At 37.6% G+C, this 24,058-nt stretch overlaps 1 protein-coding gene across 3 annotated transcripts in view; it reads left to right on the top strand.

The window, feature by feature from the left end:
* Positions 1-24,058, top strand: part of TRAPPC9 (trafficking protein particle complex subunit 9) — a 447,339-nt gene that overhangs the window by 72,627 nt on the left and 350,654 nt on the right. For all 3 annotated transcript variants that reach the window (XM_088179749.1, XM_088179758.1, XM_088179755.1), the window contains one exon: positions 4,974-5,098. In XM_088179749.1, the coding sequence (XP_088035875.1) occupies positions 4,974-5,098 (125 nt within the window). The remainder of the gene's footprint in view (positions 1-4,973; positions 5,099-24,058) is intronic.

The raw sequence follows: 24,058 nt of genomic DNA, 5'->3' as shown, positions 1-24,058 counted from the left end.
AAGCATTTTTTTTGTTGTTGTTGGAGTGATACCTGGTTTGGAAGTTAAATGGTCTCTTGACAGTTCTTCCAAGAAACTAAGTAGCCTGGAGGACTCTGTTAGGGTAATGGTATCACTGATGATGATGATGGGATCCTCAGAGATGTTTCATTTTCATGTTACTCTGCTTGGTAGCTTTTATTACATTTAATCATTCTGAATATTCTTTTCAAGTGACTTAATTTCTAAGAGTTTTTTTTTCTCTCTGCAGTTTGAAGATGTCAGTTTGGTTGACATGAGTAAATGACATAACAAAATGAATAAATGAGGTTTTTTTCCTTTTGTTTTATTTTTTTAAAATACAGATGCTTCTGTGTCCTCCATCACTGTGTAACTTTAAAAATACTCTTAATTTTTTTTGAGAACTACAGGATTCTTCTTGAATTCCAGCTTCAGTATCTATGGAAGATAAGGTGCTCTTTTCCCTTCCTGCTACATTTTAAACCAGATAAATCAACTTCTCATGATTTGACTAATATAGGGTGGGATGTTTTAACAGTATGTAAGTGCCATAGTACTTCAGCCTATACCAGTAGTACCAGCCACTACACAAATACACAGAGAGCTGGTGTTTCAGATCCCAAATCTTTACAGTGTAAATAACTGACACAGACATGAGGCAAATTACAATAAATTGATTATTGGCACATATAAGGCCAATAAACCTGCCATCCTGTAATGCTGTTCCTTTGCTGAGGCCCTTTATTTTAGCACCTAAAGTAATCTGCATACATAATCTCTACTGTTTATTATGAACTTCTTTACACTTCATTTGTTCTCTTTGATTGCATTCACCCTTATTGTAAATTTATCATCCAATTTTAGTTCAGTTCAACAACCTCAGGACATAAATCCTTATTTCCAGTGCATTTGTTGTTGTTAGTTATTGTCTTCAAAGGTAATGGGGTTTCAGAGAAGAGCTCAAGTTTGGTACGTGTTGGTTTTTGCCCTGCTCTGGGAGCCAGAGAGCTGCTGCATTCCCAGGAACTTTGCCTGGAGTGCTGCTGCCTGGGGTCCCTCCTGTGATGGTCCTGAGCCTGTTTTTGAGAGAGGGAAGGAGCTGCACCTCAGTGCCCACCTGAAGTGTGAAGGGTGGATTATATTCCTCCAACTCTGTGTATTCTGGTGTTATTCTGCTCTTTGTTGCTGCACACAGCAAGTTTCTAGAATTCTGAACATTTCATGAGAATACAGTTCTCTTTTTCTAGAGGAAAAAAAAAGCATTCAAGTTCAGCAAGCAGAGTCTGTCTCCTGTCTTGAGGGTTTTTTTTCTATTTTTCTGCATGTTTAAAGTACTTTATAGCTGTTACAGTGTTCTTATGAGATACTGCCTATCAAGAGGTTTTTGTTTTGAAATTTCAGTCAGGCAAGAATTAACAAAATAGTGGCATTTAGTTTTCATATGTTATGATCAAGCTGTGTACTTCCCAAAAACTCTGTGATTCTATGACATAGCATCATGGAATGGTTTGGATTGGAAAGTACTTTAAAGATCATCTCATTCTACCTCCCTGCCATGGGCAGGGACACCTTCCACTATCCCAGGTTGCTCCAAGCCCTGTCCAGCCTGGCTTTGAACACTTCCAGAGATGGAACAGCCACAAATTCTCTGGGCAGGCTGTGCCAGGACCTCATCACCTTCTGGTTAAAGAATTTCTCCTTGTCAGTTTGATGCCACCCCCCCTTATCTTGTCACTCCACAGCTTTACAGAAAGTCCCTCTCAAGCTCTCTTGGACTCCTTTAGGCCCTGCAAGGGGCTCTAAGTTTTCTCTGGAGCCTTCTCTTCTTCAGGCTGCACAGCTCCAGCTCTCCCAGCCTGTCTCCAGAGCAGAGGTGTCCCAGCCTTTGATCATCTTTGATGCCTCCTTTGGAATTAGTCCAGCAGCTCCACATCCTTTTGCTGTTGGGAGCCCCAGAGCTGGACAAAACACTCCGTGGAGGATCTCCCCAGAGCAGAGCAGAGGGGCAGAATTCTCCCCAGAAACATCCCTGGGCTGCAGGAGGGGATCCTGCTCTGGCCAGCAGCCCCTCCTGCCCTCCCTGGAATGGGCTGCCCAGGGTGGAGGTGGAGTCTCCATCCCTGGAGGTGTTTCAGGAAAGGCTGGACATGGCACTCAGGGCTCTGGTCTGGCTGATGTGCTGATGTCTGGTCATAGGTTGGACTCTGTAGTCTCTGAGACCTTTTCCAACCTAAAGATTCTGGGATTCCTTCTCCTGATGCCCCTCTCAGGGTCCCTGTGCTGCTGTTCAGGAAGCTGCAGGAGCAGGTCTGCACTGCTGCTGGATTGCATGAAATTCTCCTGGAAAGAAGCAGCACTTCAGCCTGAAACCTTCCACTGTTTCCATCTCTTGTGACATCGAATTTCCTGGGCTTTGCCTCAGAATCCAAACCTCTGTGGCGTCCTGCTGCCAGTGGAACAGTTTTTAAGTGTTCCCTTGCAGTGGAGTTTGAGACTTTGAGACCTGTTGAAAAGTGGATCCATTTTACTCTCCTGGATCAGGCCAGTGATCCTTGCACAGCATGACAGGGACAGGAGCTGTCCCATGCCACCTCTCCCTTCTGTGCTCAGTTACCACATTGTAAATCTACTGGTTTAACTTCCTGAATGCACTTTCCCTCATTCAAATAAGAAATTTTGTGGGATTCTTCTGTGCAGTGTGCTGGGAAAGTGCCTAATGATGTTAAATTGACAATTTACTTAACATTTGAGAAGAGAGAGGAAATGCTGGGAAGAGATTTTGCTCTGTTGTGACAGCAGTGACTGGGATGTTGGAAAGGCAAGCTGTGTTTTTGCAGTTACCATGGAAAAAGTGTTGGTCATATGCTGTTACCATGGAGATATTCAGTGTGGATTGTTGAAATTAGGAAAATTTCTGGACAGAGTAGAAAGACAATTATTCTTTTTATAGTACAAGGTTGCTCAGGATGTTTGACAGTAGGGATTGACAAAAGAAAGCTACGGAGGATTTAGCATCTTCAGGTCTCTAAACTTCATGAGAAAAAATAAAATGTATGAAATCTTAAAAAATAAAACTATCAATAATGTAAAACTTCTGGAGAGCTCCTTCATTGATGTTCACTATTCTGCCATCATTAAGTTCTGCAGCCTACCAGGGTTTTTAACAGGATTTCCCCTATTCTGACTAATTATTGCTGGGCAAGAGGAGCTGGGCAAGGTCTTTTTCCCTATTGCTTCCTGGTCAAAAAACAGAAAAAAATAATTTTAAAAAAACTGTTTGTAGCAGAAAATGAATTTTTTTGTCCTCTGGCAGAGAAGTTGCCTTGAGCAGCCCAGGCTGTGAAGGGCTGAGTCATTTGCAGCATAACAAAGTGCCTGGCACTGGCTCTGTGACAGTGCCACAGACTTGAGACAGAAAGTTCAACCACTACCAAGTTACCTTGGACATCCCTTTCATCCTGATGTCTCCTCTGCTTGAAAACCTCCTTTTTCAGATACAGATTAGAGAGTCAAAAATGTCTTCTTTCCAGAGAAAATGTTTAAACTATTGTCTTTTCTTCTCCTCCCACCGTAGAAAATAAAAATAAAATGGGATTTTAAAGGATAAAATAATTAAGAAAGGCATTAGTTGTATCTCTGTGATGTTGTTTTTGGTATTAGCTATTATTCTCTCAAAGAAATAAAGCTCATGCCATATAAAAAGTGGAAAATCTGACTAATGCCATGCAGGTTTTCATACTGGCTTCTTTTCATGTTTAAATTTGCAATTTTATGCACCAGTCAGTGTCAGTTTTGTTCTAAATATAGAACTAGTGAAAATCATTCATCAGTTGGCGAAGAATATTTTTCCTCAATTAAAACTTCTAATTTTCATTTTGAAAGAGCAGCTTTCAAAGCCTGTGATCAAATGTTGTTCTGTGTTTATTTCTGTATTTTGTCTTGTTCATGGTCCTGCTGCATTGCACGGGCAGGGTGCTCTGACCTCCTGTCCTGCTCTCCCCCAGGAGCTGATAGAACAGGAATTTATTCAGTGCTAAGGTGCATTTTAGAATTACTTAGTGAAGGAAATTGCAAGTAAGGGAATATGGGAATACTCCCTTTGTTTTCTCATTTGGATACCTGTGAAGTTTAATGAAGCAAAACCCCTTTCATGTTCCATCTTGTTCTTTTGGTTTCTTCTTTTGAGGAATGTATCCTCAACACGTCCAGATTTCACAGGAGCAATTTAGGAAATATGTTTGGATTTTGTGTAACAATTTGGTGTTTCTTATGTGTTCAGCTGTGTCTCTGCTGCTGTACATGAGATTTTGCTTCTATTTAGTTGGTATTTGTGGACTGCAGTTGCTCTGCACAGCATCAAGGAACAAAGTTTATTCTTTGGATGTAAATCTAAATAATAAATAGTGAATCTAGTTTTACTGTTTGTTAAGGCTTCATAATTTCAAAACTCTTGTTCTTCTGACTCTTTTGACTTAGGAGTAATTTTTACACGTTTTAAATTTGTGCTTAGAGTGGAGTCCTGGTTGGGTTGAGAACCCCAAGGATACTACAGTGCAATTTTTACCACAATATATACTTGAAAAAGACCAGAAATTAATTTAAATTAATTTAAAGGAGCTGATAGGGTCACACTGTCATGGAAAAACACAAACTTTGATTTTTATTTTAATACTGTGAATGTTAAAACTAATTTTATATTATTAACTCTGGCATCTCTGTTGTGATATTTCAAATGTAGTTGCCATCTTTCCCTATGATATTCACCGAGTTTTTGGCGTGTTCTAGTTTGATTGTTTTTGGTGTCCTGGGAGAAACAGCCAAATAATCTTTGTCTTTTGTTTGGTCTTTTTGTGTAAAAGGTTAATATCACTTTTTGTGTCTTTTCTCTCCCTTTGATAATACAAATATAAATTAATTGGAACAAAACATAACATTAGACAAGCAAAAGTAATTTTATATATTCTGTTTTCCAGATGGAATCAGTGTCAGTGGACTCCCACTCTCCAGTCCTTTCCGACAGGTTGTCAAACCAAGAGTGGAGACCAAACCTCTTAATCCCCAAGAAAGCAGCAAAGTTGGTGATTTCAGTCACGTCAAGGTAAGGGAATGACATGAAAATAAGAAAAATCTGTGTTTTTTTTATTGTACTGTGCTATGGTTTGTTGTGTGATTAAAAAGCAAAGGTTTCCTTGTCTCATAAATATTTCCCTTTGGTTTCCTTTAGCACAGCTTGATGTTCTGTGTACGGATTGTTATATTAGAGCCAACAAACAAAAAAGGTGACGAAAGATCAGGCTAAGAGTGGAAATTGCAGAGCTGGCTGTCCCTGTGGTGTGCTGGGGGAGCTGTCAGCTCACCTCATGGTGCTTTCTCATGCTATTTACTCTGTAGGAAGATGCTTCTCTATGAATTCTTGGCTTTCTTGCAGTGAGTTTTTTTTAGTGGTGTTCATACACGTAATAAAACAGAATAGTTGAGTCAAAGGAAAAGTAAATGAAAGTAGCAGGGTGGAAGAACAGTTGTGTAGGTGGAAGCTGCACTGTGCTTACCAAGAGTCTGCCCTGGCCTTAGCTCTCTTTGCTTTTCTGTGGCAGATCTTACCTGTTGAAGGTGTAAAGTTGTTGTTTTGAGCATGAAATATGTTTAGCTTCGTATAGCCAGATTTGAAGAAGATATAATTTAAGATGAAGATAAGAAAGATTGTAAGTAATGGACTGCAGCACTTCAGTGGTCTCTTCCCAGCTTTTGATGAATGTTGTGTTGTGTGCAGTATTTGATACATTCCCTCACTGATCCGTGTTCTGCATCAGCTCATCCCATCAGCAATTACAGTGAGTTTTGTACCTGGCAATATTTGGCTTCACATGTGTTTGGCTGAGAAGCAAACACAGGCTCTGCTTTTCTCAGTGACTTGCTTTGCCTGTGAATTTGCTTCCTTCACAGTGAGAATATTCACAATTCTATCTGGGCAATAAACAAGTGAAGCTGTTAATTTGTAAATGTGTTTCATTTGGACTATTAGCACTGCAAATTCATCATTAATTGATTTTGCAGCACAGAAAACATGACTGCAGCATAGGAAAGGTGTTAGCAAAATTACTAAAGCCTTTGTGTTTTATGACATAGCAAGGTGTTTCCTAATTGTTTATAAATATAAATCAGCATGATTGAGGAAATAATTTGCTATTTAAGTGAATAAAATGGCCAGCATTAGTTTTTAAGTTCAGAGCTTTGTGTGGAATGTCTGACCTGTAGACACTTCTCAGTCATGGAAGCAAGGGGAATGTTACTTCAAGATAGGATTAAAAATCTAGAAATGCATAACTTTGCATCAAGTACACGAAGAAAAAAGCATTTTGGTGCACTTTTTGCTTGTCAATCAGTTTTCCTGGCAACCAAGAAATTGCAGGTACCCAGTGATCTCTGTGATAGTATTAGAAGGATGTTGGAGAGCTGTAAAGCAGAAACTTGGTTTTTAACATGTGTAGCTAAACAGTGTGGTGGGAAGGCATATGCTGGATCCTGTTGCCAGGTTTATGGGATGAATTTTGATTAAATTGGTATTTTGCAACAGAAGAACCATTCAGATGATCAAAACTATGTTGAGTAGAGAATACACGTTCTAACAGCAACAGAGGGTTCTTTGCTGAGTAAATAATTCTCTGTCCTGATGAGCATCACTGCTGTACAACACCTGTAGTGTGCCTGGAGTTTGTCCCAATTAAACCACTATAAACCAGTAATTGGATCTGCTTGGGTTAAAAATGCCTATGGAGCTATTTAGAAACTATTTAGAACTATGCAAGACATGTTTTTTTATTCACTGAACTATCCACATAACTAAGTCTCTGTACATGGACAGACAATAGAGGTAGTGGGTTAATGACCAGAAAAAATTACCTGCTGTAAGTGAGGAGATGTATTTGCCTCTTTAGGCAGTCAGTCTGTGATAATGTGGATTTCTGCTGGTGACTTCTGTTTTAACACTGCTCTTTAGTAGGAAGCAGCATAGGAACCACCAGTAACTTAAAATGAAAGCTAGGTAAATTCCAAACCATAGAATTAGAGAATTACTGTAAACAATCCAATCAATTAAGCATTTAAAGATATAATTAGAATGTGCTATGGTCTGGTTTTCTTGGCTGAATTTTGAGGAATTTGCTGTAGATTTGGATTTGAGTCTGTCTGTTTTAGACTGCTTGTCTTTGAGTACATGAATCATGTTCATTGTCAAATGCTTTTGCTCAGACATCGCTGTCTGAAATGAACCAAGCTGAGATATGCACACGAGAGGATCCAAGGTTCCCTTTGATACTGATTCTCAAAATATTTGATATTTATGAACCTTTTTGAGTTCCCTAGAACCTCCTTAAAAGATCCTTGAGTTTGTCCCTGTGGCAGCAGAACAAATCTGGGTTTGTGGGATGTTTGTCCTTCACGGTGCAGTTTGGGATGAGTGCTGGGTTACATTTGGTTTATTGTGCCAATTAGAGTGGTTTGACAAGGACTAATGTAAGAAGCAAGTGGGAGTTTTTAAGTTAAGAAGCAAGATGGATCTTAAACAATTTGTATGAGTGGTGAAAACACTCTGCTGTCACTTATTTATGATTTAACAATAGGTGTCTGGTGTGAATATTCAGGGGTAGTGGTTATTTTTCAATCCTGCAAGCTGTGCATAAGCTCATCTTCAAATAAAAGTGAACTTCTGCAAATGAAAGTGAATGTAAATCAATGCTTCTCGTGTTGCTGATTCTGAAATGTCCTTGTTCAGATATTTATAAGCCTCATACTTAAACCTTCCCTCCCTACTTGTTTGCCTTACAATTTTTGTGCTTCAGTCTTGGATATTGCAGTCGAGCTTCTCTGCAATCTCTGTTTCCAATTTTGCTGCAGGCTGTCTCCTAATAAACCAGTCACTGGCTTCTGGAAATGACTGTTACAATGAGCTCATAAATTCAGTGTAAAAATTGCTTTATGACCTCATCATAAAGCTTGCTTATACCCTCAAGCTGAATAGAATCTCATGCTTTAATATTATGTTCAGATACTCTTTTCTGCTGTTCAGTGCTGGGCTGTTGTGCTGAGCCTTGTCTAAACTCCTTGGTTGTTCCATGAAAGGATGAATTACCCTGCTTAGGGTAACTCATCCTTTCACCATTGCTGTGGTGATACTGGTGTGTGAATGTCAGTTTTGAGGCTGAATCTGTTACTTTTTGAGTAACACTGCAGTGTGTTTAGATATTCAACTATTCTATGTCTTAATGCAAAAGCTGCAGCAAGAAATTTAACCAGATGTCATAATCTTTCAGAAAACACAGTGTTAGTTTTAACCAAGGGAATTCTGCACTGCTTTTCATGCTTGGAAACTGAGATTATGTGGTGTAGTCTAGTTCTTGTCAGATGGAAGAAACACACTGGCGCTTCAATCCATATTCCATATGGACTTGAGCTTCAGACATCAACCCAAATGAAGAGTTGAAATTGAGAACTCTTTCAGCTGGGTGATGAAATCTTTGAAAGCCTATTGTGAGTATTTTAAAACCTTGGTTTAAGCTGTTAAACACACCCTGTGCTTACTGGCCAGTTGTTTGGCAGACAGGGCAGGTTTATAATTTATAAGGGATTTGGCTGACTTATTTATTTGTTTTGAGACTTGTTTGTTCAGGAGAATTTCCCTCTGCCTCCTGAATGTGAGCTGTAATTCTGGAGATTGAGCTGCAGAAGCTGGAGAGGTTTAAGTACTCTCATAAAACTGCTCTGCTCCTGCACTTCAGTAAATGGTAGGAAGTGTTAAAATACAGTATGTAGAGCTAATTTAATTTAACACACTGTCTTTAATGTATCTTTTCTGATTTACTCAGCAGTGTATTAAGATGAGATACAGGCCTTAATTGGATTTTTTTCTATTCAGTTCTCGGGCTTTACTGTTCTATATGAAAGTGTGCTGGTGATAGGGATAAACTTTATATTGTTGCTATTTCAAGTTCTAACTCCTTTTATTCATAAGTCTTATATCTATTCTGAGTTTAAGCCCTTAAACAGAGCAAGTGGGATTTAAAAAAAAAAAAAAAGTTAGAGTGGATGTAGAGTCCATAGAACACAACTGAAATTTAGATTCATTTTCATTGAAGAAATGTGAATAGGAATGAGATCTTAGGCACAAGTATATAGTCCAGTACATCCACACTGTCCTATTTTGTAATTCAGTACTGTGCTTGTAAATTCTGTGGCCCTGAGTTCTCCCTCAGTATTAAACATGTCAAGTCTTATGTTTCTCTCTCTTGTTTCCCTAATAACTTTCAAGATGGTAGAAGATAAAAAAATAAACAAAGCTCTTTCACTTCCAAATCTGATTTTTATCAAAATAATACATATCTTATTTTTTATAATTGAAAATTTGTGATATGAATGCCAGAAGGCCACTCACATTTCCTGAAGCCTGCTCAGATTGGAGCTGTGAGCCACGTCAACCTTTGCCAGGTCAGCAAGGTGTTTTATCTTGCCTTCCTGGCCAAGAATTGCAGTTTTCTTTATGATAAAGTGGATTATAAAAATAGAGCTGTTCTGCAAAAACAAGGGAGAGATGGGTTTTTTGGCAGTTGGTACCTGTCTGGCAAAATTTGATTATGATCTGGATCTGGATGAAAGCTGGCAATTTTTGAGCAGTCTGGGTCTAAATGCTTTTAACTTTCCTTCCCTGCCCAGTTCAGCATTGCTTACCTTCCCTGGAGTTCTATAAATAGTTGAGTATTCCACACGATTTCTACTCACCACTCCTCTTGCTCTCTTCTTCTGTGAATTGTTCTCTCAAGAAAGGAACAGTCTGTTGTGCCCTAGAGAGGACTGTAATTCAGAACACTAAGAAAATATTTTACTGAAACTATTCCCTAGAGCCAGGAGTGGAAAAACTTCTGCCGCTTGGATTTGGGTAAATTAAATTCATTCAGCTTGTCTGAAATTTTACTTTCAATATTATCACAGTAGCATCTGCAATTTCAATGCAATATGTTTTAGAACTTCATCTTATTTGACATGAAAGAAGGATTAAAAATTTTATAAAGTGCTAATAGAAAAAAATTGGACAGATGCACTGTCTGCCTGTCAAAAACACTGTTTCTGTGGACTTTCTTCATTGCCACTCAGAAGACAAGTGTTGATACCCTGCCTATATCCAAACAAATCTCTCATCAGGATAGCTGCAGGTGCAATCTCCTGTATAAACCACACTTCATCTCTTCCTTGTCTAAAGATGAACAAAGAAAAATGCAAGTTGACACCAAAACAATAAACAGAGCTTATGTGAACAGCTGGAGGTGGTCACATCCATAATGACACTGTGATAAGAAAGGAAAAAATCTTAATACTGAGGTTGGCTTTTGTAGGAGGGTGTTGGTTGTATAGAAAGTGAGGGGAGAAAAGGAAAGGAAGTTGACTGGGTTAGAATAATGGAGAGATAATAAAGATGGGCTCAGGTGATGACCTGCTGAGCTGGAAACTTGAAGGGAGGGTGAGAGGGAGGGAGGTTTGGAACAAACATCTGGAACAGAGTGGTGAAAGTCCAGCCAGCTCTGTAAGAAATTTTAAGAATGATTAGAAACTGGGATGTTTGTGTGAATGCTCTGCTTGCCTCGGATGATAAATTTCCTCAAAATGTTCTTCCAGAGGTGAGAGAGCCCTGCAGCCTGGAGCTCTCAGAGTGTAACCTGCTGTGTGCCCCGTGGTCAGGTGTCACACATTCAGAATCCCTTCGGGGTTATACACATTAATGTTGCACTTGCAAGTTCTTGCATGTTTAGTTTTCCTCTTTTAATGAGAACAGATGAGGTAGATCAGACAGGGTTTGGATCAAAGACCACTCTTTATTTCAGGGGCCTTGTTTACTTGTTTCTTACCTGTACGTGTACAGGTCTCATGTTGTAGTTCCAGACATTTGCTGAAGTTGGTTTCAGCCTCATGCTGCATTTTTACTTAAATGTTGCTCATCCTACATATGATTATGTTTTCTTCCAAATGTTTGATGGAACCTTTTTGAAATTCCATAAATTTTATTGATTTAATTATTTTCTGTGGTCTTTTACCCACAAAACTTAGTTCATTGACAAGTAATGAAGAATTGCTTTACTGCAGTCTGTGATAAACACTCTGCCATAGTTTTTTCTCTCCATTTGAGAATAAATAAATCTGCAAGCAAGTTCAGTTTCTTAATATTGAAAATAATTCTTTTGTTGAAATATTTTCAATTCCTCAATCATAGAGGCAGATCACAGTAAGGCTTGGAGATTTGTTCTGCTTTTTGGGCAGCTGGCCAAGGAGATAAAGAGCATCTTGATAAAAAAAAAAGTCGAATCTTTAGACTGTGAATGTTCTGTTTAGCTAGGAGTGGCATTTTTAATAGCTGCCTTCCCTAGGAGTATGAGAATGAAGTTCAGTAATTTATCACTATGGGGACTTCAGAAGAGTAGGTCAAGTGTGGTAGTTTTGCTCAGAAGAAATGGGAAGTGCAGGCTGTGATGGCTGTAATTGATGCCAAAGCATTTTTGAAAGGGCACCTCAGAATCTGCTTTACCAACTCTGTTTGAGGGAAGTGACTGGAGAATAATCCCAACAAGTTCCACATTTGCTGTTTATGGGTAAAACAGGTTTTAAATGTCAGAGATGGCAAGTTGTTAGTAAGATGGTCTGGAAGAGGGATTGCATAAGAGAATTTCAGTTTATTTACACGTGTGTTTAAAGCTTTTTAATTTAATACCAAGAATGATGATGTGCTAAATTTATTATTGATCAGTCAGAGGCTCACTCTTTGTTAGGGTGAGTAGGACAAGATTGACTTCAAAATACTTAAATTTCCAAGCAATGAAAATAATCTAAAATTACCTAAAGTAGAGGAGAGGAAATTCTTTGTAACACAAAGAGGAAAAAACCCTGAGACTTAAATAAATGCAGCTTTTCATATCGTGTTAGATAAAACAGATCCAACTCATATTTTGTTGGTGATTTTATGAAATTGGTTTCTCTGTATTGTCATTAAATTGCTGAACTTACTGTATATTGCAGTGACTGATGATGTGAGAGAGGGAAAAACAGATGATGAAAAAAATGTTATATGAAGAGGGTAAAGTGTAGGAATTTGAAGGTGTTGATCAAATAGAGTGTAATTTCTTAGATGTTTCTCTGTGATTCATTTAGACCTGGTTTTCTGTAGATGTAATCTTAAAGTAAATTAAATTCCTAATGTTCTTCTGTTTAAATGGAATAAAAAGCACATTCTCTGGTAGTAGAAATCAAAAGTACTATGAATATTACGTTGGGAAATTGATCCTTTGCATTGGTGCATGTTGTTTTTGTGTGGAGTATTTGCTGTACTGCTTACAGGTGTGTAGTTTGATGATATATTAGTATAAATATTACTGTTAAGTGACTTGGATGTGCTTCAGCTGTCAGTAGTTATTAAATACAGGGAGCATAATACATCACACTGCAGATTGGTAAGAGTGGAGAACTCAGAATGACTTGGTAATATTAAACCTGGGGCTCTTAAAAATGTTACTGGTTTAGCTGGAATAGGTCTGAGAAGAGAAAAAGAAAAATGACAAGAAGCAATTAAAATACATATTTTGTAATAAAGTTAATCCCTGGAGCAAGGAAGCTTTTAGATTGCTTCATGGCAGTAACTAATGTGTCTAAATTTTATCAAGTTTACTTTCAGCTAGCTTATATCTTTGTATCTAATGCCCAGTAAGGTGAGCAGTCCATTTTAGTAACTTTCTTGAGTAATTCTGTGAAATTCCACTCACTTTTGGTTAGACACTGTGCAACTGCAAGTAATATATTTATTATTATTAAATGCAAGTCATAGACAATTATTAGTGTTGCTGTCATTTGATACAGTCCAGAACAAGGAATAAATGATTTGCCCAAGATCACACAAGATGCACAGTTGGGAATATTGTCAAAATAACCACCAAATGCTTCATCCCATTAAAATGGGTGAGAAACAGGTGATGTAATCTTGTTTCTTTAGAATATGAAAAAATCACCTGAAATCCTGCATTCTTCACTGCTGGAGAAATTCAACATTAGGTTTTCTTTGCTAAAATCTTGATCTTTTACCAAAAGACATTTCTGGATTTTGCCCCTTGCATGGTACTTGTTCCCTGTGGGCAGCTGTCTGTGTCTTTGTTTTAATTATTCCATGTAATTCATCATTTGTTTTCCTACCTTTTGTTGGTCAGTGCAGTGCTGTTGGCGTTCCAAATCCTCTTCCTGAGTTCATCTGCTTGCTTGGTAATCACCTGTAGACTATAGGTGCTCCAGGCTAGAAGAATGAGGGGAATAGCTACAAATGGAGAGCAAATGAGCTGAATTATAAAACCATGGAATGTTATCCAGATCCTGGGAATCTATTCTTGTAGCCTTGGTACAAAACTTCCTACTGATGATCCATCTAATCTGATCCTGATAAATTTACCTCTGAGGTTTCAGCATCAAGCCAAGAACTCTGAGCTGAAGCAGGCATTTTTGGGAAGTTAGCCAATTTTATGGAAATATTTCAGTGGCAGAAAACTTTCTCCATCCTTACAGCAGTTCCTGTAATGGTGAAATAGCCTTTTAAAAGTGCATTTTATCATTAGCTCTAATTCGTCTTACCTTCAATTTCCACCACTGGGTTTTAAAGCAAATAAAGGGCCTTCTGCCCTAGGTGTCTTTTTTCTCTACTTACTGTAAATGAGATAATGTGGGACCAATTATTTTCAGAATTTTATTCAGAACTTTTGGGTATGACAGAAATGTCAAATTCCAAAGGAAGGAGGACACTGCTTTTGCTTCACTATTACACAGCTCAGTGATGACTGCCCACATAGTGCTTGTTTTGCTCTTGAAGCTCTGTTTCTGTAGTTTTAAAGTTTTATGAATTACAATGAACATTTTTTAAAAATATTTCAGTTTTGAAATTGACCTTTCGGGTTTCCTTTGTGGTGGTACTGTCGTGTAACTATAATGCATAACTTCACCATGACAAATTTTCTACCACAAAAGAAGTAAAATAATTTGAATTGTGACTGTTCTTTGTACTTGGTATCCAAGTGTGGGTTATGATCTCCAAGTCTGGATGGAATGGAGTTGAAATTGTGGGTGATTGTTAGATTTTTAACTGAAAAATTAATGAAAGTAGAAATAAATCCATTGTCATGTTCTATGCCACTTCAGCGAATATTCCTGGGAGTGATTGTTCTAATTAAGAGAGATGAGTTGAGGAAAAGCAAAAGCTGTCCCCAGATCTGTGCAGTTACAACCTTGTATTTTTCTAATAACTTTGAATAGTAACTTTGACTAAGATTTCTGTGGAGTGAAAGTACTCAACCCCCCCAAAACCCAAACAATCCAATCCTCAGATATTTCTGTAGTGGCAGCTCTGCTCACCTCACCTCCTTTGTGAAAGCCACTTGCTTTGAAAAGTCCCTGATGGAAAAGGTGACACAATGAGCCTGTGGACATTCTCTCTTTATGTACTGTATACAGGGGACCTTGTTTCCCCCTGACAGTCAGAATTTGTGACATAACTGTGTGCAAAACAACGTGTTCTGCACTCTGCAGTGCCAGGCTAAGTCCTGCTGAGCTGTGTGTTCATCACACCGGGCTCTCCTAGATGAGTGTGTTGAATCTCCCAAGGAGCAGGAAAGCATAAATAGGGGTCTTTATATACCAGGAACAAACATTTAGGGAATACTGTCTGAAAAAGAAAGGGAGGAGGAATTCAGGACAATTTAATCAACTTAATAATATTGCTTTGAGAAAAAAAACATTCTGCATTCCAGACAAAATTCATAGATATTTCTCTAATGTCCATTGTCATAATATCCAGTTCACTCCAGTGGGGAATGTTTGGAAAATAATACCAGAAGGACAGCAGGAATGTCAAATAGCTCTGCTTGCCCATACCTTCTGATTGCTGCTGTCCAGTGACAGGAGAAATGGCCCAGATCAGTTCTGATACCTGCAGAGTGTCTACCATGCACAAGAACATCAGGAAGAGCAAGGTCTGTGTCATTGATTTTCCTCCTCTGCAGCACTGACATGATTCTACCTTTGTCTGGAAATGTCTTTTGTCAATATAATATAATATAATAAGCTCTTTGAAGCTTTTCTGCCTGTTTTTTTTTTTTTTTTTTTAGTTTTTGTTTTTGTTGCTTCTCATCTCTCATAGTATTTTCTACTCACTGTTGCTTTGCCATGTACAAAATCCTGACTGGCTTTTTCAGGAATATTGCCATCTGTTGAGTACCTTGTACCAGCCTAACGTGTGAAAGTCTGTAAGGCTCAGCTCATGCTCTCTTTTCCTCATTTGTTCAGCTCGCAGGCTTGCATCTTACTCAGAAGGAAAATCAAACTATGACCATCAGGCTTTTTAAGGATTTGTAGAAGAACATCAAATGGGGATAGTAGTCCATCTATGATTCTGACTGTGGTACATTTTCATTTTGCATCTTAATTTTTATCTTCCTCAGAGCAACAAAATCTCCCTTCTTTCAAAACACTCACACTGTGTATTAAGAAAAATTTCTTCACTTAAATAATTGTTCAGCACTGGAGGGGGCTGCCCAGGGAGTTGGGGGAGTTACCATCCCTGGAAGTGTTTAAAAAATAACTGTATGTGGTATTTTGTGGTGCTGTTTAGTGGACATGGTGATATTTGATCAAAGATTGAACTTGATGATCGTGGATTGATAATTCTTTGATTCTTATCTGGCTCATGTCTCTGCCGAAAAGAACTAAAAAGTAAAAACTTTGTGCAGTTGTCTCAGTGAATGAAGGTTTAATTGCCTTCAGAAGAGTTAGAAAGTCTTTCTGTGTATCTCAGGAAAGAGAGGAAACTGTTTGGCCACTGCTGCCTGTGCTTTCCCAGCAGAGTCTGAATTTATAGAAGCAGAACTTGCTTTTGGACACCAGAACCTGCAGGTTACAGAATTAGGAAAACAATGGAAAATGTCTTCTGTAAACTTGGACTCTAAGACAAGAAAAGCTTTTACTTTTGAAGGAGTTGAAAAATTCAGAATGCAGCAAGCAAAGTGAGGAGCTGTTCATCCTTTGTGCTCAAATGGTTAAAATCTCCAGAACAGTGAAACACTTCATTAAAATTTTGTCAGCCAGGCTGAAGATTTGGCCTTGGACTAACCTGAAGAAATATGCTGGACTGGCTCCGGAGCAGCGTGGAGTTTCTCAGCTTCTCTAACATCTTTTCTTTTTCCCCCTCTTTTTTTTTTCCCCTTGCTGCATTCCTTTGAAGGAAGGTACAGATTATTTTGATCATTTAGTCCCTCTGTTTTAAAAATGTGTTCCTTTACATTTGCGTGGTTACCTGTTTGGAGTTGTGGTGGGCGTTTTATTTTTCTGATCCTTAAAAATAAGCCTTGAATTTTAGCTCATCACTCAGGATAAACTGAAATTTTCCATACTTCTCTCTCTGCATGACCAGCTCGCTGGTTTACATTTTCCTGCTGTTTTATGAATTGGGAATATCTTAAAGAATAGCAGCAGGTTTGAAACTGTTTTCCACATTATGCTGTGTGCAGGGCAAATTCATCTCCTTGCAGGTTTGTCTGTGGGTTTTGTTCAGGCTCTGTTTGATTTGAAAGCAATTAAATGAAAAACTAAACACTACAGGTTTAGAGTTTCTCTGCAGCGTTTAATACTCGGGGACTATGTTCAGATCTGGAGTGACTGCTCTGAACTGATGGAGAAAATCAAATGGGGAATTTCAGTATTTCAATTTTTAACATAAACATCAGGTTCTGAGCTTTCTCTAGGGAATTCTAAATTGAAAAGAATATGGATTGAGTCAAGCCTACTAATGTTAAATGAATTTTAAGGTGAAGAGATGATGAATATCTGTATTTCTGTTTTTCTGTACTACATTGTTTATATCTAAATACTTCTTTTTTAAATTAAGAGATAGAGTGATCAAAATTGCCAAGACAGGAAAAATAAGGAAGGATTTTTTGGTTATTGTCACACAAATTTGGCACTAGATGAGGTTTTTCTCCATATTTGACTCCAGGGTATACAGAGTTCCTAATCTGAGTAATGCTTTATCTGTGATGAGGCAAAGATGCACTTTTTTTGTGAACTAACAGTATCAGGATGATTCTTTTCATCTCCCCTTTGTATCCAGTTCAGATCCTGTTTTCCTCCTGCATGCCTATCCTTGCTTTAGCTCAGTAGCAATCAGTGGGAATAACTAAGGCTGCAAAGAAAATAAACAGGAAAAACTCTGAAATCTGAACATTACTTGCCTTTTCCTTTGTATTCTGTGATAATGTCCAAGTTCTTTAAAATAGTTGTGATTGCTGCTGATGTGTTTATTTTTTTTTTCTTCTCCTCCTGTCTCAGGGATTTCCCTAATTGCCTGCCAGTTCCACTTCTTCAGGTCTTTCTATCAGCTTATGATCGTATAATTTATTACAAATGCTACTCTGCATCTTTAATGAATATTCAGAGCACAGAGTGAAAACAAATCTTTGACCTCCTAGAAGGAATTAAGATTCTTTTTTCTGCAGCTAGAGGTTTTAAGCAGTAATAGAAACAAAATTATTTAGCTGCAAATAAACATTCCCCCTCTTGGTTGCATCGTTTCCCTTGCTTCCTTCTGAGAAGGTTTTCACTTTTCCTTTGCTTTCTCACTCGAGGACTTAGAAGAAGGAGTTAAGGCTCTGAAAGTTCCCTAGTTCTGTATTCTGTGATTACAGTGTGCTGTTGAAAATGTCAGCAGTGTCCCCATCCCCATGGGCGACTCTGCCTGTCCATGTCACAGAACCTCTCCAGGCTGGATCTTGCTGGAATCATTCTTGGAAACGTTGGGATGCACCTGTTCTGAAATTAATTCAGGAGGGCATTTCAGAGTTGTGGCAGTCTTGGCAAGTGTTAAATGTGTTAATCCTTATGTGCTACCCAAACTTGTGTGCTATTTGGATAAAATTCAGCTTAAATTATCACAGCATCCCAGCAACTTCTGGTGGTTTCTTTTTTTCCTTTTCCTTCTTTTTTTTTTTTTTTTTTTTCTGACCGAAATCTGAACTTTCTTTTAAAGAAATCTAATTGAAAGTTAAGCCTTTTATTTAATATACCGCCAAAATGAAATTTCCCTGTATTTCCTCACAGAGAGTTTAATTTAAAATAGATTTTAATTTTCCTTAATACATGGTTTAAGATAAAGCTGAGTTAAATAATTAGTGACTGCTAGAGAATGCATCTTTTTGCTTGCAAGTTATCCATGACTGAGAGTTCATGATATTTTCAAAAATAAAATTATACAGGATACTTAAATTCCCTGTGATTTGTAACCTGGAGTTTGCCTGTCTTACCACCAACTTGTGATAGATTTTGAAGAGAGACTAGAAGAATGACTCTTGGAGATTGAAAAGATTTGTTGCCTACATGGAACTGGACATGATTAAAATTAAGAAATTGAAGTGTAATATAAGCAGGAATTTCTAATACAAATTTAATATTTCAAGAATGAAATTTAGACATGGTGTAAATATGATGCTCTCCTATTAATTAAATATGACAAAGTGGATTGTACTGTGACTGGTAAATATCTGTCATAAATAGATGCAAATGTTCCATCTGAATGATTTTTTCATATTCTGTGGAAAGCAGTTTGTTTTCATATCCCACATACTGTATGTGCGTATTTTAAATAAAATGAGTTTTGTGTGTGTGTTGGAGGTTTGTACCATGAAATGGTGGGGAAAACTCCAGAAATAACAGTGAAGAGAGATCTTCAGCAGACACATTTATGTTTCTATTGAAAGCACTTGATCTGTTGGGTCTTGAATACCATTAATGCAAAAGACTGAAATGACCAGTTTTAAGGCCTTTATGAGTTTCTGCATTTCTAATTAAAAAAACCTGACGAATATAATGCACTAAACCAATTTGGGAATATTCAGACTGCATAATATGGAAAAGTGTTGAGAAAGATAATTTTTCTTAGATTCTATTACATAAAATAATTGAAAAAGAAAATAATTATTTAGTACCCAGGCCAAGCCTGTAAGCCCAAGTAGTCGACATTCAGTGATGCCCCTTAGTTACTTAAATGTTTGAAGATCTGTAATATAAAAATGCAACAACACAGTTTGCAGGAAGAAAACCCCAAAGCAAGCAAGGCTTTTTGAGCACAGAGGAAATAGACTTGAGTGAGTACAAATGTTCAGGTGTGGAGCAGAGAGATATGGAGCTGCTCATTTTTCAGGAATATTACTGAAGGCTGAGATAGGTGCTTGATGTCGCCTTCACATTCTCCTGGTGTGTCCATTATTTTTTTCCTATATAATTCCATGCTGTAGTCCCTGGAAAATTGTGTGTTTTCATTAAATATATGGATTGGTACTTTTAGTATTCTCATCTGTGGCTTAGATTTTGAGCCCCATAAGCTGCAAGTAACTTGGAAACTACAAGATAAAATTAATTCATTCAGCATTATGAAACACAATTTAAACTGATTAATGCCAGTTAAGATAGTATATAAACATGGAGATTAAAACAAAAAAGAACTGTAACTTCAGTAGTACGAAAAACAATTTTAAACTGAATGCCAGTTAAAATTGTGTACAAGTAGGTAGATTTAAAAAAAGAAAAATAGAACTTGCTTTTATAAATGAAACTGAAGATATTTCAGTCTTACTTGATTTATATTTAGAAAAAAAAATACCATGACTGTTCTACTGCTTTCAGCTGTCATTTTTGTCAGTTCTTAATTTACTTCTTTCCAAACAAGTTTACAAATTTGTTCATTTAAAATGGAAAGTTGACTGCTGCTGTTTCTGTTTAACACATGCTTGAAAATGTGCTACTTTTGAGGATGCTTCTTTAGGTGAAAGCTGAAGTCAAGCATTTGAGCCTGTTTACTTTCAGAAATCTGTTTCAATTGCTAGCTGACTGCATCTTGCAGTGTTCCTGTTTGATTTTAATTTAATAATGGAATTAAAACCAGCCAGCATTATTTGTTTAATAAGAATCTGGGCTGGCTGTTTTATTTCCACGGAGTAAGAGATTGCATGGATGCCTGTGCACGTAGCTATAAAAAGATTCTCTCACTTTCTCCTGGGAAGTTCTGAAAACCTCAATGAAACCTCACCCTGCTGGAGTTCTGTGAACTGAATTTTTACCCTGGGCTTCTGTGCTGAAGGTTTTAATTATGAAAGAGGACATGATAGGTAGTGGTTGAGATGTCATAGTTTGAGGGAAATTTTGTAACTTTATCTTGTCAAGAGGAGATTTCTTCCTGTTGATGCCAGGTTGGTAATAGGGCACCTGCTTGGGGTGGTTCAGGTTGAATCAAGCAGGAAAGGCATTTTGAATAGATTTTTCACTTATTATAAAAGTGCACTTTGAGGGTTGACTTTTATTAACTATGCTTTCTTGACATAAATATTTCTGAGAACTGCAGAAGACCCAGAATCTTAACACAGTAATTTTGGATCAAAAGTCTCCTCTTCAAGACCGTAGCCCAGCTCAGGGCAGTACACTCTCTTTGGAGATTACTTTTCCATTTTATTGTGGGTTGCTCAATGTCATTTTTCATCCAGGAGCTTCAGGGTTAAAGTTCTGAATAAGAAAAAATGGAAAGCTATTTTTCAGCATCAAACTGTTCTTGGAGCTGTGCTATCATCTTTCTGTTTTTCTCGAGTGAACTGCAGCATTCCTGTGGCATTTTTTACCAGTACACAAAAAAGTCTTGAGAATATGTGATGCAAGGTATCTTGAACATCAGTCATCACTGTTAGGGTAAAAAACATAAGTAAAAGTACAAAATTATTTGAACTGTCAGGTTCTAATTCATTAAGGAAAATTAATAGTTTCATTATAGAGTTGTGTTCACTGGCTAGGAGCTGTACAGCAAAAATGAGAACAGTATCTGGCCCAAATACAGCAGAACTGTAGGTCTAAGGTAAGATAGAAGAACACAGAACAGAGAGTTCAAGGAAACATTCCAATCTCATCTGCTGATTTATCCAGCTATTTATTGATAAGGCATCATTCACAGAATGGTTGAGGTTCGGAGTCACCTCTGGAAGTCACCTAATGCCACCCTTTATTGTTTTATAGCCAGTGAGAAAGTAACACTTTACATGGCTAAGCCAGTCCTTTACTATTAGTACAGTATTTCGTATTGAAATTGTAACCTTTTAGTCATTATTAGTCCAGATTTAATCATTACAGAAGAATCCAGTTGGAATTATTGCACACCGAATTCTTAGCATAGGAAAAGGGGCAGGAGCTATGGCCACCCTCCCTGTGCTGGTGAAGTTTCACTGGGTGGAACATGCCACAGGTGGTTTCTTTTCTAGGATGCACTTTCTGATGTGTTTTTACACCTTTTTCTTCAGTGGTCTGTGGTTCCGTGTTACATCTCAAATCAGCATATGTTAGATGTTATTTGTTCTCGTTAGCTCTGAGCTGGGTTTTGTCCAGCTGCATTTCTTTATCTGATTGTTGGTGAGTGATTTACAGCCTTTGGGGTTTTGCTTGTACAGCTGTGCTGCAACCACCTCTCAAAGTGTCTGTCCTCAGACAGGGCCTTTATTTATTTATATCACATGATTATCTTGTTCCTAAATAAGTCATTCTCCATAGAGACACTGCCTCTTGCAGGTCTGTGTGTAAAGCTGTGGTTGTCCCACACAGCTTAAACAAATTAGACCCAGTATCCTGCTCAGGTGGGCAAATCGTTGTGGCAGCTAAAGCTCATATAATAAAGTTACAGCCAGGTCAGTCAGAGCAAACTGAACAAACCTCAGTCCTGAGGCCTTGTGAGCTCCATACAATGCACCAGAAATAGAAATTCAGGCCCTTTCCTGTCTAGGACACTGCAGTGTTACAACACTGCCCAGCCTGGACGAGAGTTTGTTTGAAATGATGAGCACGTGAGGGAAGTGGACACGAGTTCCAGTCATTTCTCTAATGAATATTCATTCAAGTAAATAGAAAATGATTCTGTGGCACTCTGGAATATTAATGGAAGAGAATAGATGAGTTTAATTACAATTACTTGGGAAAGATTGGGTCCTTTTTCCTCTCTATCAAATAGTTGTGTATGCTCATGGTTGTTAGGAGTAGGTTGTATTACCGTTGAAAACCAAAACTGTTACATTTTGGGGGGTGAAGTGCTTTCTGGAAAACAGTGAATAATGGCAAAATTATTAATAGCATGGTTTATGGAAAGAAAACTAAACCAGAAATTGTTGCCCTGCATAATATGTTCAGAACAGTTCTGCTTTACAGAGTGTGGAATCAGAGCAGTTTCTTCCAGTGAAACTATTAGAAGCAGCAGATTTGGAGTTTTGAACAACAGCCTGTCCTATTTTATGCAGTGAATAGCAGGCCTGCTGAAAGTTCTTCCCTAAATGGAATGTGAGATTGTTTTCCACAGAAAAATAGGAAATAATTATTCTCTCTGAGCATCCCAACTGTTTTACTTATGGGATGGTTGAAGCATTTTGTTACTACTGGTACTGGTAGCAGCTGAAGTAATACTGAATGTTTTTATACACTTGATTCCATGTGCATATACTTAGTAACAAAAGAGATACTGGACTGGAAATTGAGGTAGTATCAGAGAGCATAAGAAACAACAATATGAATTAATTTTTTAACTCATCAGGTATGCACATGTATTTTATATGAAGTTGGTTATGCCTGTTGAAAGCCTGAAATAAGTGTAATATTACATAGAATTCTCTTATTCCAGAAAGGAGAGACAGCAGTCTAATTAAATTTAATTATTAAATTTAATAATTAGATTTAATTATTTGTATCCAGTATCTGCCTCTTTCTTACTGTAACAGTTTCTGACTGCATAGAATCATAGGCTAGGTTCAGTTGGAAGGGACTTAAAGATCCTCTAGTTCCAGTCTCCCTGCCATGGGGACTTTGGGGAATTGTCTATACTGCCTTAACTTCTAATCAGGTATTTTTCTTACAGAATTTTTTTTATTAAGGAAAAACAGTGCCGGATAGGTGTTCCTCTTTTATAGTTATACAGTGTATTACAATCTTGTCACTTATTTTGTTGTGAGAAGGGGTGAAGGGTGAATAATGATGGGAATATTTGCTGTGAGTTTGGGGAAGGGGAAGAAATAAAGATTAACACCAACATAAGGCTTTTTAACCATGTTACTGCTTTTATCAAAGTGTCAGGACTGGCTCATAACTGCTATAAATTGTTAAAAGAGATGAAATATGTAACAAGCCTGGGAAGTCTATTTGAATTTTTCATGTGTGGACACAGTAAGCTGGTCAGTACTGATTTATCTTCACTAAATTTATTTATCTGCCACCACTTTTTCAATGAGGGCTGTGGTAACCTTAGTAGTGGGACTTGAAAAGTGGTTTGTGCTGTTTGTCCTTGCACAGCTGGCTTTTAGAGGCAGATTTCCAGGAAAAAGCAAATAAAAAACAAACCCTTCTGTTTCTCTTTCTTGAGATCAAGCTCTTCATTTCCAGCAATAGAAATTTTATCTTTTATATTAATATACCTTAGTGGTTGAATTCCACTCTGTTCCTAATGAACTTCTTAAGTTCACAAGAAGAATATGCAAAATGGAAATCTGGAATCATTCCATTTCCCAGAGAACTCTCCCTGTCCTCACTTTCAGATCAGACTTAGGGGGAGGTTAATGGATGACATGAGGTGGTTGGATGAGCCCAAAAGATACCATCTATTTAAAATGTATAAGGGTATAAATAGTCACCAGATGGCACTGTGACTGAGATAAAGCATAGCACCCATAAATATAGTCAGCTACAGCTCAGAATAAATGTTAGTTTGCTCTGAAGTTGTTATAGCAAACAGTGGTAGGGTTTTTTAAAATTTATTTTTATTTTTTCTGTCTGTGATGAACTTCAGTAGCTCTGTTGGCTACAGTAGCTTGTGCTTTATCCAATCAAGACTATTTATGTTAATGGAGCCAACCAATTGATACTTGCTAATGATTAATTTTAGACTCGCTGATAAAATTATAATAAATTAAGACAACTTTTGGTATTCTTTTAC

The sequence above is a fragment of the Sturnus vulgaris genome, chromosome 1 (genome assembly GCF_052056855.1).
Source record: "Sturnus vulgaris isolate bStuVul1 chromosome 1, bStuVul1.hap1, whole genome shotgun sequence".
In the NCBI taxonomy this organism is placed as follows: domain Eukaryota; kingdom Metazoa; phylum Chordata; class Aves; order Passeriformes; family Sturnidae; genus Sturnus; species Sturnus vulgaris.
This window is presented reverse-complemented; position numbering and strand designations above follow the sequence as displayed.